We start from the raw sequence: 18,368 nt of genomic DNA on the forward strand, positions 1-18,368 counted from the left end.
ATGCAGATAGCACATTTATGCTCTACCCAATTCCCCACGCCACCACTGGTGCAGAGTCCTGACATAGAGAACCTGATATCTCACCCTACTAAGACTAAGCTCCTATCAAAAACATACAAACTGCTACTGACTAGGAAATATGACCCACGACCTAGGGTTAAATAGTGGGAAGCCAGTGGGATTCAACTAGATCCGGATGACTGGGACAAAATTATTGAATCTTTGTACAAACCTCTTGTTAGCACTAGGGATAAACTTATACATTTTAAAATTATTCATCAGACGTACCTTACCCCACAAAAATTGCATGTCATGGGTAAGCGGGATTTACCACATTGTCCGAGATGTAGTGAACAGCTAGCTGACTTCATACATACGATGTGGAACTGCCCCATTGTGCAGAGGTTCTCGCAACAGGTCACTCAATTTATGGGAACAGAACTAGCCCTACCGCAGGTACTCAACCCTGCCACATGTTGCATTCAGGGGTAGCGTAAGGTTGCGAAGTTGCGCTAGCGTTGATTCGCTAGGCGGAGCGAAGTTACGCTAGCGATGGTTAATTTGCATACGGTGCCAAATTCAAATTTCAATGGAGGAATATGTAGCAACACTACAAATGCCTGGGAAACCTTCAAAACATCAAATAAATTTATTTTGCCCTACACATGTGCCCACTGTATAGTTAAGTTGCCATGAGTTAGGAAATGAAGGGGGGAAGGAGGGGAGCCCCAAAAAATTTTTCGATCTTTTTCATTATATCACCCATAATATACAATCAACGCCAGCGTTTTTTGGGAATTAGGAAAAATTTTAAATTTTTTTGAAGAAATCCCTATCTACTCTATTGCGTTTCGCCTGGTCTGAGGTGGCGAAGGAAGTCTAGCGTAAAAGCTAGCGTTCAGAACAATGCGCGTGTTAGTGAATTTGCGTAGTTACGTCCGTTGCGCAAATTTGCCAGGCGTAAGGGTGCGAAGTTACGCTAGCGAAGTTACGCCATCGTCTGTAAGTGAATTTGCGAAGTAACGAAAATGGCCAACGCTAGCGAATTGACACTAGCGTTAGGCGCTTCGGCGAATAGTAAATTTGCCCCTATAGCTCTACACTGGAAGGGACCATCACCGCCAAGTTTGCGGAAATGGATTGCTCTTGTTAATTCCCAGCTGGAACTTTACAAACTCACTTATGTGGCAAGAGGCTATCCGGGAAAATTCAAAGCATTATGGTCTCCATGGCCTGAATCACCCGCAACATCGTTATAATTGTCTCTCATTCCTCCAGCCTCCTTATTGCTGTCTATTGTTTTCTTTCCTTTCTTCTCCTTTTCTATAATTTTTTGTTGTTAAAAATCAATAAAAAGCATAAAAAAAACAAACCAATGCTAATATTTATTTACGCTAATGTTTTTCTGCTTACAACTTTTATTCCATCCCCCACCTTAATATGGTCACATTCTCACTATGATAATTAATGAACAATGTTGTGTTGAAACATGTAGATTTTCTTTTACAATACATTCCTAAGGTGTGTATTCTGTAAAGAGAAATGCCATAAAATTATTCCAGTATTCTCCTGTACTAAGTTAGAAGATTTTGGAGTATAATTTAGGATGGCTGTGTCGTTACATACTGTAGGCTTTGCTCATGACCAGGGGAGATTGTGCTCCCAATGGTGCCCTGAGGAGGCCTACCTGATGTTGCCCCCTTTACTCAGTTCAATTGCACTTTGAACACTAGAAGAAAATTCCACTTTCAATTTTGGCTCATATTACTTTTTTTTTGCCACACATGGTAACCTGCAAGGTAGGATCACTCTTGCTCATGCTCACTCATTATTGTTGTTAATATTCTTCCTATAGTATTTGTATATTTGTATCTTAAAATAGAAGCAAAGCTCTGACAATTTCTACATTAGTATTTTTTTATATATATATAATTCTGCAGAATTAGTGCAACTGAGAAATCAGAGAACTTGGGCCACACTCATTTGTCATCATCATGAAGAAAAAAATAGTAGGCAGAAAATTCTCACATCCCAGCACCTATTTATTGACTACACAGCGATAATAAATGTTGTTTAACAACTCTGCGGCAAAACTATAGTTATATTTCAAGCTTTTAAGCTCCAAAGCAGAAGTGAGATATTTGGGGGAAAAAAGTGTTTGTACAAGAATTCAATGATTATGATAAATATGTTTGTAACTTTTGGAATATTCCAACTTCTTATTTCTTTATTTAGTAAAGGTTTGAGTCAGTAAGGTGCATCAATAATTAGAAACAAATTGTGCATGCTATAAAAAGGAGGAAGATAAATATAATAATAATATAATATCATTTTTATATATATATATATATATATATATATATATATATATATATATATGTATATATATATAATATTATTTTCTAGGCACATTGAAGGCTTTGATGAATATATAGAGGCTTTTACTTAAAATGATAGTTCACCTTTACATTAACTTTTAGTATGTTATAGAATGGCTCATTCTAAGCAACTTTTCAACTGGCCTTTGTTTTTTCTTTTTCATAGTTTGTGAATGATTTGCCTTCTTCTTCTGACTGTGCCCAGATTTCTAATGAGGGTCACTGCCCCAATTAAAAAACAAATGCTCTGTGAGGCTAACAATTTATAGTTGTGCTACTTTTTATTCCTCATCTTTCTATTCAGGCCCTCTCCTTTACATATTCCAGTCTCTAATTTAAATCAATGCATGGTTGTTAGGGTAATTTGGACCCTAGCAACCAGATTGCTAAAAATGCAAACCGGAGAGCTGCTGAATAAAAAGTTAAATAACTAAAAAAAACATTATTTAATGTTTACATGATTTTCTAGTAGACTTAAGGTATGAAGATCTTCATTATGGAAAAATCCATTATCTGTAAAACTCCAGGTCTAGAGCATTCTGGATAACAGGTCCCAAACCTGTACAAGGAAAACTATTTCACAAAGTTTTTTTCCCCATTGTACAGAAAACTGCAGCCTGTGAATAAACTAGTCTAATCACTGTGTCGGCATTTCCCTAGTGCAGAGTCATATTTTCACAAGTTCAGCAGAGTAAAACCAGTTTCTTGTTCAGTTGTACCAGGTAAACCTGTGCCTATTCAAGCATACTAGACATTTCTACAGTTTCTACAACATTTTTACATGTGGCTTTACTAACTTCTCAGTCGCCAACTGTCACAGGGCGATGTGCTGTGTAAAAATTGGTGCAGAAAATTGCAGTCTTATAATTATACAAATATAAACTATTTGTTGCAGTTCTTGGCATTCATTTACTAACCACACAGGAGAACCGGGGGAAAAAATAGAGATAAGGGTAACCTAGCCTTAAATAGTGAATGATGCAATCCAGAAACTGGAAAAAGGGCATCTTAGAGGATATGCAACAAACATGCAAATATATGCTTGTCACTATGAAAAATGATCTAATTATCTTCGTTCCATAGGGTAATACTGATAATAAGAGGACATCCAATGAGACTGGAAGAAAGGAGTCATATCAATAGAAGCAGGGTTTTGTACGTAAGGACAGTCAGGTTGCCTACCAAGGGATATGGTAATGAAATAACTTGTTAGGTAGTAACATTTTTTGTATATCTTTCTAACAAAATGAGCATTATATATATGTGTGTGTGCAATTCATTTGGGGTCAGAAATATTTTTACCCTGTAACTGGCAGTTGGGCTATTGGGAGTTTTCTTTGTCCTTATCAGCAACAACTTTAGTAATTTTTGTGTTCTAAACATGCATTTGATGGACCTAAGGAGGAATGAAGCCGTTTAGGGCTGACATGGGGTTAGGCGGGGGCCCCTCTTCCCCCCAGGTGTAGCCTAGTCTCTCACTCCTCAGGTAAGAACAATGGAGGGGGCTAACAGTGGAGGAGAAAAGAGGGACAGGCTAGGGGAGGAGGCAAGGGGAGGAGTGCTGGTTTGGAAGAGTTTTTAAGGGGATGTACAGTGAAATAATTCAGACTTAATTGTGTTTTTTGTTTGAGCAGGTCTAAGCTGGGTCAGAATTGCGGTGATGCAGGGAAAGCAGCTCAGACATGCAGTGGATTGACCGGGAAGATACAGTGAGGATTCGCCACCTCAAGGCCAGGTTAAGTCAAGAGCAGACCCCACAGGCCAGCAGATTATCTCTGTACCAGCAGCACAGTTTCCTCAATTCCCAGCAGCTCTGCATCAGCAACCCCCCACCCTAGCTGCCCCAGCCAGCCCAGCAGCTCCAGCCCCCCAGCCAGCCTGATACCTGAGCCCCGTAGTGGCAACCTTCCCCCACATAGGTCCAGCAGCAGGCAGGGGCCACAACACCACCGCATCCCAGGGCAGCTAGGGGGGAGGCTCTTCAAGCTCTCCTGTCCTGCCCAGTGTGAGGGTGCCCACGCCAAGCATCAGAGCAGGTGCCATCTTGGTGCTTTAGTAATTTTTGTGTTATAAACATGCAAAATTCGATGGACCTAAGTTACAATGTTGACCACCTATTTATTTTCAACACACTGTATATCCACTAATATTTATGAAGAAGTGTTCTGATGGCTGATCTGTTTTAGCGTGATCAATATCATTAGCCCATGGCTGAAATCCTCAGATTTATGGGCATCTTATTTGGCAGGTACTATACTATTTTTTCAGGGCATTGTATTATGTGAATAATGTGAAACTGCAAAGCTTTCAAACTAGAAAAGTATCCCAGGAGAAGAGGGTGTGTTTCTTTAATAAAGTTACACAGACTTGTACAACATCAGGATATGCTGCAAACATTGTGGCAATCAGATGAGTCATTAAGAATATTGTTGTTTGAATATTTTAAGCTGGCTTCACGCACACACACACACACACAGCTGATAAAAGTCAGCCTAGGCATTATTCTGTTAGGTAGGCTTGTTTTGTATATGAAATAGTGTAATGCAAAATGTAGGGATATCATTTACATAGCAACATGGCTTTATGAAGTCTTCATACACTTACATATAATGGACCATGGTGAAAATTGTAATATCTGTTTTAATTTTTAGTTAACAAAATAATGTGGTCATCCTCACTAACACATGTCTCATACAGAGCAAAAGAAGTGTGGCATTCCATGATTTTATTTCTTTTAGAATGGATATGATATCTTCAGTCTGTGTCCCCCAGGGACAATACAGTTTTCTTTTGATTTTTGATCCCTCTGTTAAAAATATGCTCATCAAACCCAATCCATTCTGAGTGTGGCATCTGGGCACTGGATATAGAAGTGAGATTCTGCTGAGCTAGAGTTGACAATGCTTATTCTAACTTCTGCAATTGAGCACACTTTATACATTTCAGAAAACATCATTAGGAATTGTAGGGATGTGAAGCCCCTTGCCCCTACTAATAAAGATGCTAACATGTATTTATTTATTACTTAGATAACATTTGTTTTTCTCTGTGAGTCATCAAGTTCTGATGGCCAGAAATGTACAGTATCAGGATGTAGCACTCAGTTTAACTAGGAGAGTACTGTATATTTCTTGTTCCTCCCATACTTGAATTAATGCCCACAAATAAAGGTTGTGCTGTGACTGCTCCCTCTCATGTGTCAAAAAAGTGTACACAGTATGACAAGCCTTTGTCAGTTATACTTTTAAGCTGAGTATATTTCCCCTTTAAAAATACAAAAATAAATTACTGCTTTGTAGTAGCATACCAAGACTGAAATAAATGACAGGTTACTTTTAATAAATCTCACCCCTTCAAACACATGTTTTTCCCAGAGATCTTAAGTTACAGTCTTCCCCAGAGTTCAGTTAGCATCTAGCAACTAGAACTCATATATATAAAAAAAAAAAAAAAAATATATATATATATATATATATATATATATATATATTGCAGCTAGTGCTTGCAATTAACATGTATTATATCACACCATAATAAATAATGCAAATTAACCAACAACTGCAAAAATAATGTAGGACTGCATGATTAACCTGAATTCGTCGAATGATTCTTGAAGTCTCTCTTCTCCGTACTGGTTTCCTTCCATTTCATTGCTCTTGTTTTCTTCGTGTTCCTGAAGCTCGGAGGCAGGCCTCATCCTCTTCTCCTTCACCTGGAACTCTGACAAAGCTTTGTGCATTTGATCTGGAGAACAAGAAGGATTTCTCTCTAAAATCTGAAATGCATCTCGAGTTTTGTGCTGTCTGATAGAATGTAGCCTCGAAAGACTGTACATTGTGCTGATTGCTTTGTGTTCAGCTGCTTGAGCTGTATAAAAAAAAAACACTCTTATGAAATCATAGTGACAACAGGGTAAATTAATGTCAGAGTGAATATGAATGTCTGTGCGAAAGATGAGATTAACAGAGTGAAATGTTTTATCTGAGGGGATTTTTCCATGTGATGGCATTCTAGCATGGTGATAAAGAAAAAGAGCACCTAGGAAACAAAGAACTTGTGTCTGATCTGAAGACGTCTTATTCTAAAATAACTTTAAAGAAATTCTTAAAGCATGGAAATTTTAAGTATGTCAGGGTACGCTTTGTATAATTTTCTATTTGTATTTTTCCAATGGAAATGCTGTTCCTGTTGTAGCTTCTAAAAAGGACTTGCTGTTTCCACCTGAGAATTTACCTTACCCATTGAAGGAGCTACTGTTTGACATGTTTGTCCCATAGTCTTCAATATGTCCTCCCAAAGCCCTCCTTTTAATTTTCTCTGTGATACTCTTCCCACAAGATACCAGCCCATGGTCTGAATGTAAGACCAAACAAAGAGAGCGAGAGAGTAAAAATAAACCCACATGTACACAATTTAGTGCTTAAAATTGCTTTAATTCAAGGTACATAATGGGGCACATTTACTAAGCTCGAGTGAAGGATTCGAATGAAAAAAACGCTGAATTTCGAAGTATTTTTTTGGGTACTTTGACCATCAAATAGGCTACTACGACCTTCGACTTCGACTCGAACGATTCGAAGTAAAAATCGTTCGACTATTCGAGCATTTAATAGTCGAAGTATTGTCTCTTTAAAAAAAAAATTCTTTGACTACATACTTCGGCAGGGGTACTACCGAGGTACATCACTTTTCTAACCTTTTTTGATCTAAGAAAATTCCTTCGATCCATCGCTTAAAATCGTTCGAAGTATTTGCGCTAAATCCTTCGAATTCGATATTTGAATTTGAAGGATTCGAGGGTTAATTAACTCTCGATATTCAACCCTTGATAAATGTGCCCCTAAGTGTAGTGGGCCATCTATACTAACTTAAACTAGAAAGAAGGGTTAAATGGGACTTTTAACAACAAACAATTAGTAAGACAGCGTAAAAACACTTTAATTATGCATAAACTTATATGGCCAATATTTAATGAGATTATTGTCAAAACCCTGGGCATTATTCCAGTCTTTAGGGTCACGAAACACAGTAATATCTGACTGCAGAATCATTTATTGGGAAAGAAACGTAAACTAAATGCTCAGAATTGCTGTGGATCATTTCCAACTGGCATCAGATAGTACTACTAGTGCCACAAATAATGTGATTATGTTCTGAATGTAGAATGACCCCATAAGTCATAACCTTTGGGCCTAAAGCACTCACATGTTTTTTTCATCCATCAAGCTCGAATTGCCCTTACTATGTGGTAGCAAGAGATCAATTTTGATCAGAATGAAAATATTTACTAATATTTGTATTATTGTATATTGCACCTGGAGCAAAATATTTCCTAATAGATATATGGATTTCATTTAGACCATATGAAAAAAGATGAACTGATGCAGAATATATTAGACATAAATCAGTGTACAGTATTTGATCATATTTGCCCACCTGCACTCTATTTCCTCCACTATCATACAATTTTATATTAATCTGTTGTCATGCTTTACCCTCATGATGATTACTTATGATTTCTATGGTTACTAATTGCCAGTTGCAAGGCGCTGAGTTCTATGATAGCCCTGGGTTTCTACTTCACAATGTATCTATGGAGACGATATGTCACCTGTTCTACGTCTCATACACCACACAGCAAAGCAGAGCATCAGGGTGCCCACAAACACATAGCTCTAATATGCAGCAAAATACATCCGCCACTACTGTATAAGACTACACATTAAATAATATAATATTGAGCAATTTATAAGAGCATCGAAGGTAAGATGCAAAGAATTAGAAGCAGAAAGTTTCTATAAAACGTAATGAAGGTTCAGTTCGCTAAGCAATAAAAAAAGTCAGGCATGGGCTCAGCAGGAGAAAAACAGGTGAATAATTTAAAAGATAACGTTTTTATGTTATCGAATGGCTAATTCCTTTTAATTGGTTGTCATCAATTATTTTTCAGTTTTTTAAATTGTTTGCTTTCTTCTTCTGACACTTCTGACACTGACACGGATTCATAAAAATAGAATCCCACCAGAGGGTAGGCCTATTGTTTCTTTTGTAGGATCTCGGGATGAGAATCTATCAGAGTTAATTGACCTGTTTTTGCAACCACTGGTAAAAAGGCTTGATTCTTATATAAGGGATACTAAGCATATATTACATGTTCTGGATAGGTTTTCCTGGGACAATGATAATTTTGGTTGGGCTACCGTGGATGTTTTACTCGTGTATCCCTCATGATAAAGGTTTAGAGGTGTGTTGTTTATACAAATGGCCTGTAGATGTCACTGTGCTCAACACATACCGTGCATACTTCCTGACAGCTTAAAAGTGAAAGTTACTGTTGTGTAATGGCTGCATGACTCTGCTAATAAAGCGCTGTTATACTCTACTCATCCTCGGCTACCCAAAACATAACAAGAGGCAATAAAGTATCATCTGTACACATATGGAAACTATGAAGATGCAGTAAACATCTTTATCTTAGAAGCCCTTGAATACTTACTTAAACACAATTTCTTTAAGTTTGGGAGTGATTTTTACCTACAAAGACACGGGACCTCAATGGGTGCGAAGTTTGCACCCACCTACGCCAACCTCTTCATAGGGTGGTGGGAGGAAACCCTCATTTTTGGAGGTGAATTCTTGGGCCTTTATAAGAGATATGTGGATGATTTGCTATTTGTGTGGAATGGCACCTAGGAAAGCTTTGATGAGAATGTAAAATATCTAAATAGTAATGATTGCAATTTATCATTTACCAGTGTTTTTGGAGGTCAGAGCATCAATTATCTAGATTTAGATCTTAAGTACAAAGGTGGCAGAGTGTTTAGTACAGTATACCGTAAAGAGACTGCAGGAAATACTATTCTAAGAGTGGATTCATGCCATCCTAAGCATGTCTTTAGGGCCATCCCTAACGGTCAATTTCAAAGGTTGCGTTGAAATTGTAGCACCAATAATGAATATATTGTTAAGGTGCTTGGCAAGAGGTTATCCTATGGATGTATTAGAAACAGCTTTTTCTAAGGCACTGAGACAGTATAGAATGGATCTACTAAAGGATAAAAATAAAGAAGAGGAGGTCACTAAGACCGATACACCAATGTTTATTACGACTTACAGCAGGCAATATCAACAAATCAAAAACATTATTAATAAGCGCCTCCCGTTGTTGTTTGGAGATGAGAGCCTTTGTGAAGTTTTTAAAAACGGTTGCAAATTTGTCACACGTCGTGCAGGCACTTTAGGCAGTGTATTGGCCCCAAGTGTGGTACATGAAAACAGTAAAAAAGAAATGTGGTTGCGAACTAAGGGAACATATAGATGTGGCTCAACAAGGTGTGTAACGTGTTAAAGAGAGCTTATATCCTCATCGTTTGTAAATCAGAACACAAAGAAAAGCTTTGAAATCAAGGATTATATAAATTGCAACACCAAGTTTGTGGTGTACCTACTTACCTGTCGGAAATGTAGGTTACAATATGTGGGGTGTACTACTAGATCTTTGAAATGTAGAATGAGGGAGCATATCAATCATATAACCACTTGTAGTAATACCTCAGTGGTTTCACAGCATTTCGTGGAGTGTAATGGAGGAGACCTAACACAGCTTGATATCCAAGGTATTGAAAAGGTCAAACCTTTGGATAGGGGAGGAGACCTCACAGCAAAATTATTTCATAGAGAAGCATTCGGGATTTTTACCTTAGGTACACGGCAACCAAGTGGATTGAATCTTAAATTTTACCTGGCTTGCTGTGTATAACTTAATTTATCTCACATACTAATGCAACATTATAACTGATGAATATTCGGGTTTTTACACATTGCACTTAATTATGGGCACAAAACAATTTTTAATTTAATTTAATTGTATTCATTATTTTCACTCACAACACATAGTTATGATGTCAGCACAATTGTCATTCTTTTGGTGACAACAAGAAGAGATATAGATAACCATTATTCAAGTATTTTTTTATTACAAACTGATTACTATTTTAAATAGTAATTAATTATCAACTCGGACAGAGCTTGATAAAGTTCTGATAGAGATATGTCACCGAGAAAGGTGTTTTTAGTTGTAGATTTGTTGATAATTAGGTTCAGTTGGTCTATATAACTGTTGGTTTTTTGAGGAAATTTACTCTGTATACTTAAGTGTTGCTCCAGATTGGTCTTTGCCTCTGGAAAAATTTTAAGAATTGGGACACGGACAATCTAATCCTTAGTACATTTAAGGAAGAACAGGCAATTGTTCGGCTCTCTTCCATCCTGTGTTATGAGTTCTAACGAGGTGTTATTCGTTCCGGAGGAAGCGGTGAGAATGAGACACGGAGATATTAATCTCCTTAGCTCCTTTGAATCCTCGTGCGCTGTAGCTTTTAAACCTGTATGCGCTTAACGATGAGCAGTGTTGGACTGGGACACCAGGGGCCCACCAAAAAACCTTAGAACAGGGGCCCTCCAAAAAACTTCAGACTAGGGGCCCACTCTCAGTACTATTTTCTTCCTCTCCTCGCTCAACCTCTATTCTCCTAGTCTCTTTTCTTTACATACTATAATATTATAATCTATTATTTCATCTTTTAAGCCTCTTTGTTCTCAGAACAGAGGAATGAGGAATGACCATGAAATATGCCAAATATTTAGCAGCATGAGGGCCCACTGACAATTGGGGCCCACCAGGAGTTTTTCTGGTATCCCTGTGGGCCAGTCCAACACTGACGATGAGTGGGGATCCGATCGGCTCCCGTTTTCTATTTGGACTTTATTACAGGTTATTACATATAACTGATATTTCTCCTGTCTTTTTTGGATGCACTTAAAAGCCAGTAGTGAGTTTCTTCAATCTCTCTCCTGGATGCTCCTTGGGTTTTTAGTCTTTTGTCTTCGGATGAACTGGCCCTGACTTATGTGAATTCTTTCTACGGATGAAACTATCTTGAATTACGTTAATATTGGCCGTAAGAAAAATAAAAAACTCTTTAAAAAAAATACGTTTGTTTATAAAGATAAAAATTAGATGGATTAATTTCATATTATATTACACGTATCAATTGGATTTTATAGTTAATATAGTTTATAGATTAATTTGATCATTTTTCTTTGGTTGGATGGAATCGTAACCTCAATGGACCTTAGCTACATAAATAAAAAATCTTTTATGACATTAGAAACAAGAAGTCTACGTAAAAAATGTAGGGGCTGATTTACTAAGGGTCGAATTTCGAAGTTAAAAAAACTTCAAAATTTGACCCTTAAATTGAAATCTTTTGACTTCGAATATCGATTTTTAGCGTATTTGAACGATCGAATAGAAATCGAACGATTAAATAGTTTGAATCTAACGATTCGAACGATTTTAAGCGATCGATCGAAGGATTTCTATTCGATCAAAAAAACTTAGAAAACTATGAAGTGAAAGTTTTTTTTAAAGAGACAGTACTTAGATTATCGAATGGTCGAATATTCGACCGCTTTTTACTTCGAATCGAAGACGAAGTAAATTTGAAGTCGTAGTATCCTATTCGATGGTCGAATTACCCAAAAAATTACTTTGAAATTCAAACTTTTTTAACTTCGAAAATTCACTTGAGTTTAGTAAATCTGCCCCGTAATGTCTTTTTTTATTTATTTATTTACTTGATGAAGTCGTAACCTTGATGAAATCGTAACCTCAATGAATTTCTGTTATAAGATCTTACCGCATTAGAAATAAGAAGACAGTGCTCAATTCAATGAATATTATTTATTCATTTATTTATTTCAAATGTAAAATAGTGAAGAAATGTTTTTTCCCTTGTTAAAAAGCTATTTGGAGCAAAAGGGTTAATATGCACCAATCTGTTTCAACTTAATTCAATTGCTGAGATCATGTCCGGAATGTTAGTTTAAAAAGCCGTTGGCTGCATGTGTATGTAATACCTATGACTACGTATCGGAAGATACGAAACACATCAGGGAATGGATGATTTTAATATGCTGTAATAAACATTTACTTCTTTTAATCAAATGGCTGAATGGAGTGCTCGTCAAATCTACTTCTTCTGACACTTGCCAGCTTTCAAATGGGGGTCACCGACCCCATCTAAAAAACAAATGCTCTGTTACGCTACAAATTTATTGTTATTGCTACTTTTTATTACCCGTCTTTCTATTTAGGCCCTCTCCTATTCATATTCCAGTCTCTTATTCAAATCAATGCATGGTTGCTAGTGTACTTTGGACCCTAGCAACCAGACTACTGGAAACTGCAAACTGTAGAACTGCTGAATAAAAAGGGAAATAACTCAAAAACTACAAATTATGAAAAAAAGAAAAACAGCTGCAAATATTCACAGAATAGCACTCTCTATATCACACTAAAAGTTAATTTAAATGTAAAAACAAGAGTCAGTTAACCTGCCTGTTTTTGAAGTTTGTGAAGAAACCAGAGCCCATGGGGGTAATCCACACAGACACAGGGGAACATACAAGCTCTAGGGGGTATATTTATTATGTTGTGTAATATTAAATTTGCAGAAAAAACAGTGTAAAAAAAGCTGTGTAAAATAAATGTCTAATTTACCAAGGTGTTTGTAATTTTACGCCATGCGAATGCCAGATATCGCCACATTATTTTACATTGTTTTCACATAAAAATTTTAAGCTGTTTTTTTACCCCATTTTTGGTGATGTGTGGTATATTATCCTGCTGTTTTTTACACAGCATAGTAAATATGCCCCTAGGTGTATACAGATAATGCCCTGGCTGAAATCACATCACAGACCATGACCATGTATTTTCCCATTTTCAATTAATCACTATCAGTTATCAATTATTTTTATTTTATTTTACTTATGATCAGTTATTCACATAATGCTATTCTCTGGTTGGTGATAGAAAGAGGAATACCATCCCATACAAAGTTATCTGTTATCTGATATGTAATCTGTGTCTTTTTGCTCTACTTCAATTTGAATTGCTGCCCCCATGGCTACTTATTTACATATACTACAGAAGTGTTTCTGAAGCAAACACACAATTTGTACCAGTGCAGGGCAACAGGACGTTATGTTTAAATGCATATAAAACTCTTTTATTTTTTTGTGTTACAGTTCCTTTAAGAGGAAGACAATTAAATGATTTAATGATTTTGGGCTATGGGAATCTAAACCATGTACATGGAAAAGGCTTTCAGGTAAAGACACACAGAGCTACTAGTTGCAGGTACTTGTCACAGCTACAAATTAGAAAATAGTGATAATTGGCTTTGCTAATGGCTCTTACACACAGGCAGTTCTTTCTACATTTAACGTGCATTTAAATGCAAGTTTGAGTGCAAATAAACACATTCACTTATTGATTCCATTATATTCTGCCTGGTTGTACACATGAGCATTCTGAGTTGCGTTTTACTTTTGCTTTTTAATGCATTTGTTTAGACGCAGCATGTTGCATTTTCTTGTGCTTGGTGCATGTTCAGCTATCAGAGGGTTGTGTTGGGAATTGAAAAAAGGCACATAGTTGTGGCAAAAAAAAGGTGTTTAACTATATATGCATTTTTCAAGCTCAGCATGCATTTCAAAAAAGCCCTAAGACACGTTTGTTTTAGCAGAGGTAATTCTCAGTATTGTCTATGGTAGGGTATTTTGTAGTCACAAAAAGTAGCTGCTACTAGTAGCTCTGTGTGTCTTCACCCTTATACAAGCCCCAACCTTTTAGTGATATGCACAAAACCACTGGTACCTTAAGGGCTATTCCACACGGGGAGATAGCGACGCGTTTGCGGTCGCGGCGACAAAGCGCCGCGACAGGCGCCGCGACCGTTTTGTATGGGCGCCTATGTAAAAACGCCTGTGCTAACCACACGAGGCGATGCGCTTTTCAACAGTCGCCTGAAAATGCCTCGCCAGGCTTTTTCAGGCGACTGTTGAAAAGCGCATCGCCTCGTGTGGTTAGCACAGGCGTTTTTACATAGGCGCCCATACAAAACGGTCGCCTGCGCCGGTCGCGGCGACTGTCGCGGCGCTTTGTCCCTGCGACCGCAAACGCGTCGCTATCTCCCCGTGTGGACTAGCCCTAAGGGTTAGTTCACACGAGGAGATTCGGGGAGATTTTGTCGCCTGGCGACTAATCGCCTCTTCTTCTGGGCAACAATCTCCCCGAACTGCGCAGCGTTTTGCGAAATCGCCCGATGTTGCCTCACAAGGAAACTTCGGGAAATGCAGCGCCGCGTGTACTTTAGCGCAGGCAACTTTTCATTATAGCGGATGGGAAGACACGCGAAGTCAGAAGCCCAGAAGAAGAGGCGATTAGTCGCCACGACAAAATCTAACCCTAACAGGCCTTAACATTGAAGCAGTGATGAAAAAATTGTGATGAAAAAATGACTGATCTCACCTGTCACACACTAATTGACATGCTTCTCCTGTCCAGAATTGAAAGGACAGGATTTATCATTATTAGTCTCTCCTTTGTAAGTAACAGTTCATAAATGTACTTGAAATGCCAGAGCTTATTTTGCACCATGCATTCCTCATAGACTTAAACAGAAAAGCATCATCCTTCCTTAAATAGAAGTTGGAGGCTACTTTCAACTTGTTTGCATTCAGTTTCATACACAAGCAGTCACATATAAAAAACAGATGTATACAAGGCCATGGTCTCATCAAGATTCTAATTTATCCTATGCAGTTTCCCAGCTGTGCAAGCAGAATTTGCAACTAGAATTTTTATCACTAAATTGGATGAAAAAGAGAACCAACTATGGGGCAAATTCACTAACTGGTGAAAATTCGCCAGCGTTGGCTTCGCAAAGTTGCGCTAGCGGAAATACGCCAGCAGTTCGAAGTTACGCTAGCATTGGCTAATTTGCATACGACGTGCAGTTAAAGTACAATGGTTGTATATGCTGCAGCAAATACATTACACTACAGAAGGCCAGGGAACCTTAATAAAATTATATAGAGGTCTTATATTGCCCTACACTATATGTGCCCACAGTTTAGTATAGGTGCCATGTCAAATGTAGGGAGGGAGAAGGGTACCCCAAAAAAAGTTTTCGATCTCTTTCAGCCTACCACCCTGTAAAAAGGAAAAGACACCAGCGTTTTTAGGGACTTAGAAAAATTTTCAACTTTTTTTTGAGGAACTCCTATCTACTCTATTGCACTTCGCTTGGTCTGAGGTGGTGAAGGCAAGTCTGGCGATAGAGGTAACGGACAGTAAAATCAAAAACATGGTGAATTTGCATAGTAACGCTCTTTTGACAGAACGAAAATTCGCCTGGCGTTAGAGTGCGAAGTTGCGCCAGAGTCTATCTCCTTGGCAAAATTACGCCAGCGACCCTTAGTAAATCGGCAAAGTGCCGAAATGACGTCACGCTGGCGAATTTTCGCCAGCGTTAGCCACTTTGCCCTTTAGTAAATTTCCCCCTATAAAGGCAGAATAAAATGTGCCTGACAAACCTGACATCATACAGCACTCTTCTTGGGTGTATTTTATTCCTATGTACTAATTTATGGAACATTATATTCAACAAGGTTGCAAACATACAGAATGTATGTAAGTGCATAGAAATTATTAGGGGTGTACCGAATCCAGGATTCAGTTGAATCCTTATGACTGGCTGAACCAAATCCTTAAAATTACATGACTTTTCATCACAAAACAAGAAAGAAAAACATTTTTAACCACACATACGGTTTTCTTTTTCCCTTCCCGTCCCTAATTTGAATATGCATAATTAGGATTTGGATTAGGTTCTGTATTTGGCCAAATCTTTCACAGAGGATTTGAGGGCTCAGCCGAATCCCAAAATTGTGAATTCGGTGCATCCCAAGTATAAATAAATACTAAAAGGTAAATAAGGTAAGCATCACAGAAAATGCATTTTGAACCATGCAGGGCACATATACACATATCTTACGTTAGCTGTTGTAAAACTACAGCTCCCAGTATACTTTATACAATAAGTCTGATAGAAAGATTCTGGGAGTAGTAGTCCAATAGAAGGATGAGATCACCTGGAATGCTGCAGGTTGCAATCCCAGTTGTAGAAGTAGTCAGAAAAAAATGATAATACATGAACATTAATTCCTGGTGATCATTTTTTGCATTCTTACCTGTACAGTCAGGCAGAAAACCTGAAAGCAAATCGGGTGATATTTCCTCCAGAACAGAACAGAATGCATAGAAAGCACTTGGCCCTTTCAATGCCAGTTTATCCAGGAAGCATTCAGATATCTCTTTACTACATCCATGTGATAAAATATCCTTATATTCCACTAGTGAGAAGACTTTATCATAGACCAGATAGGAAAGCACTTTATTCACATCCAGCTTGGCCAGTATTTTTTCTCTGTGATTGTTAAGTATTACAGAAGGCCACTTCTTCCTATCTTCTTTTATCCTTTTCAGTGGCTTGGCAATGTTGTAAATCCAAGATTTAGCCGTCATATTCAGCATTCTGACTTTATCATGGAATACAGAACAGCCCAAAACTGCATGCTCTGAGCATGTGCCCTCAATGTGTAACAAGCACATAATGTGAACAGAAGGAAAACAACTGCATCCTGCTTTTGTAATTCATTTAAGTCTGAAGCCACAGTGAAGGTCTTCTCCAGACTGGCGAGTACACGGGTTTGCTGCATGGAGCTCTTAAGAGGATTACTTTGCACTAATAAGCCTTTTACAACTGCTAACGTCTGTGCGACAGGACAGGGGCTCCCTTTGTGCCATGAATGCTAATTATTAATGGGCATTTGGATGAGGAAAGAAAGAGCAGTCTATCACATACAGCTGTAACATCGTGGCACATATGTAAAAAAACATTGCAAAAGTGTGTTGAATAGTTCTTATGCAGGGATAACTGTTGTCTAAATACAGTAATATGTCACAAACCCCAGTTTTTGTACAAAAGCAGTAAGAGCAATGCATTTATGTGATAACATGATAAATGCCTTAACCGAGTAGCCTACACCAGTGATTTGTTTTAGCCACTTTCCAATTCTTCTCTGTTTTATCCCATAATCGGGAACCTCTGAAGATAAACAAAATTTTAAGCAGCCTGGCATCATCGGGGGGGGGGGGTAATATTTGCTAGAGTGAAAGTGAGTCATGCCCCAGAAGTTCCCTTCAGAACAACTCAGTATCCTCTTGGCAATGTATGAGACTAAACCGACATTTATTGGGCTTGTTTTAAAATCCTGTGGGATGAGGACTGCATAAGCCTGTTGATGGGACCCTCTCACAAAGGGTCTGCACAGGTTCCTATTATGATCCAACTGATGACCCAGGGGCCATATGGTTGGATCACTCTATCTTAATTTTCCATCTCACTAAATAAATATCTTCATACCTGCTGAGCTTTACCAAGGTTGACAAATGAAATTATTATTCTTTAGGCACCCAAATGATTCAAGTGGCTAACTTTGGACCCCACCCCAGTGCTCCTCTTCAATGAAAAACAAACTAACCCGGGCTATATTCCTAACTTTGCATCCATCTTCAATCCTTTCCCTGTAGACCTTTCCCTGCATGCAGTCGATACTCATGAGTTAACCAGTTCTGTTATCCAGATGTAGGGCAGCCATGTGAAAGTGAAGGATCACATCTTCAGAGTTGTTACCCGTAGCTCCATATTTTGCTGATCTGGTTGCTAGGGTCCAAATTACCATAGCAACCATTTATTGATTTGAAAAAGAGACTAGAATGTGAATAGGCGACGGAAAACAAAAAAAACAATTAAAAAGTTTCTTAGAAATGACCAGTCTATAACATACTAAAAGGTAATTTAAAGTTGAACTACCCCTTTAAGCATCCAGGTTACTACAGTAATCCTATTCATATAGAACATGATTTCTAAATTAATCCTTTGTCTGTTTTAGCTTCTCCATAACATTCAGTTCTATTCTGTTCTACCTGTGTAACAACATCGCTCCATGGAGACTCTCAATATACTACTGAAATTTCTTCATCCTGTTACTTCCAAGGATAATGAGATAATGATT

General features: G+C 37.9%; 1 protein-coding gene and 1 pseudogene across 5 annotated transcripts in view; one reads left to right on the plus strand and one right to left on the minus strand.

Moving 5' to 3' along the window:
- tjp1.S (tight junction protein 1 S homeolog) overlaps positions 1 to 6,132 on the minus strand; it is a 247,470-nt gene extending 241,338 nt beyond the window's left edge. For all 5 annotated transcript variants that reach the window (XM_041586751.1, XM_041586748.1, XM_041586747.1 and 2 more), the window contains exon 1: positions 5,969 to 6,132. In XM_041586751.1, coding sequence (XP_041442685.1) covers positions 5,969 to 6,117 — 149 coding nt within the window. In that variant the 5' untranslated portion in view covers positions 6,118 to 6,132. The remainder of the gene's footprint in view (positions 1 to 5,968) is intronic.
- A 3,756-nt stretch (positions 6,133 to 9,888) lies between these two features.
- The window catches only part of LOC108710295, a 37,535-nt pseudogene continuing 29,055 nt past the window's right edge, over positions 9,889 to 18,368 (plus strand).

The sequence above is a fragment of the Xenopus laevis genome, chromosome 3L (assembly GCF_017654675.1).
Source record: "Xenopus laevis strain J_2021 chromosome 3L, Xenopus_laevis_v10.1, whole genome shotgun sequence".
In the NCBI taxonomy this organism is placed as follows: Eukaryota; Metazoa; Chordata; class Amphibia; order Anura; family Pipidae; genus Xenopus; species Xenopus laevis.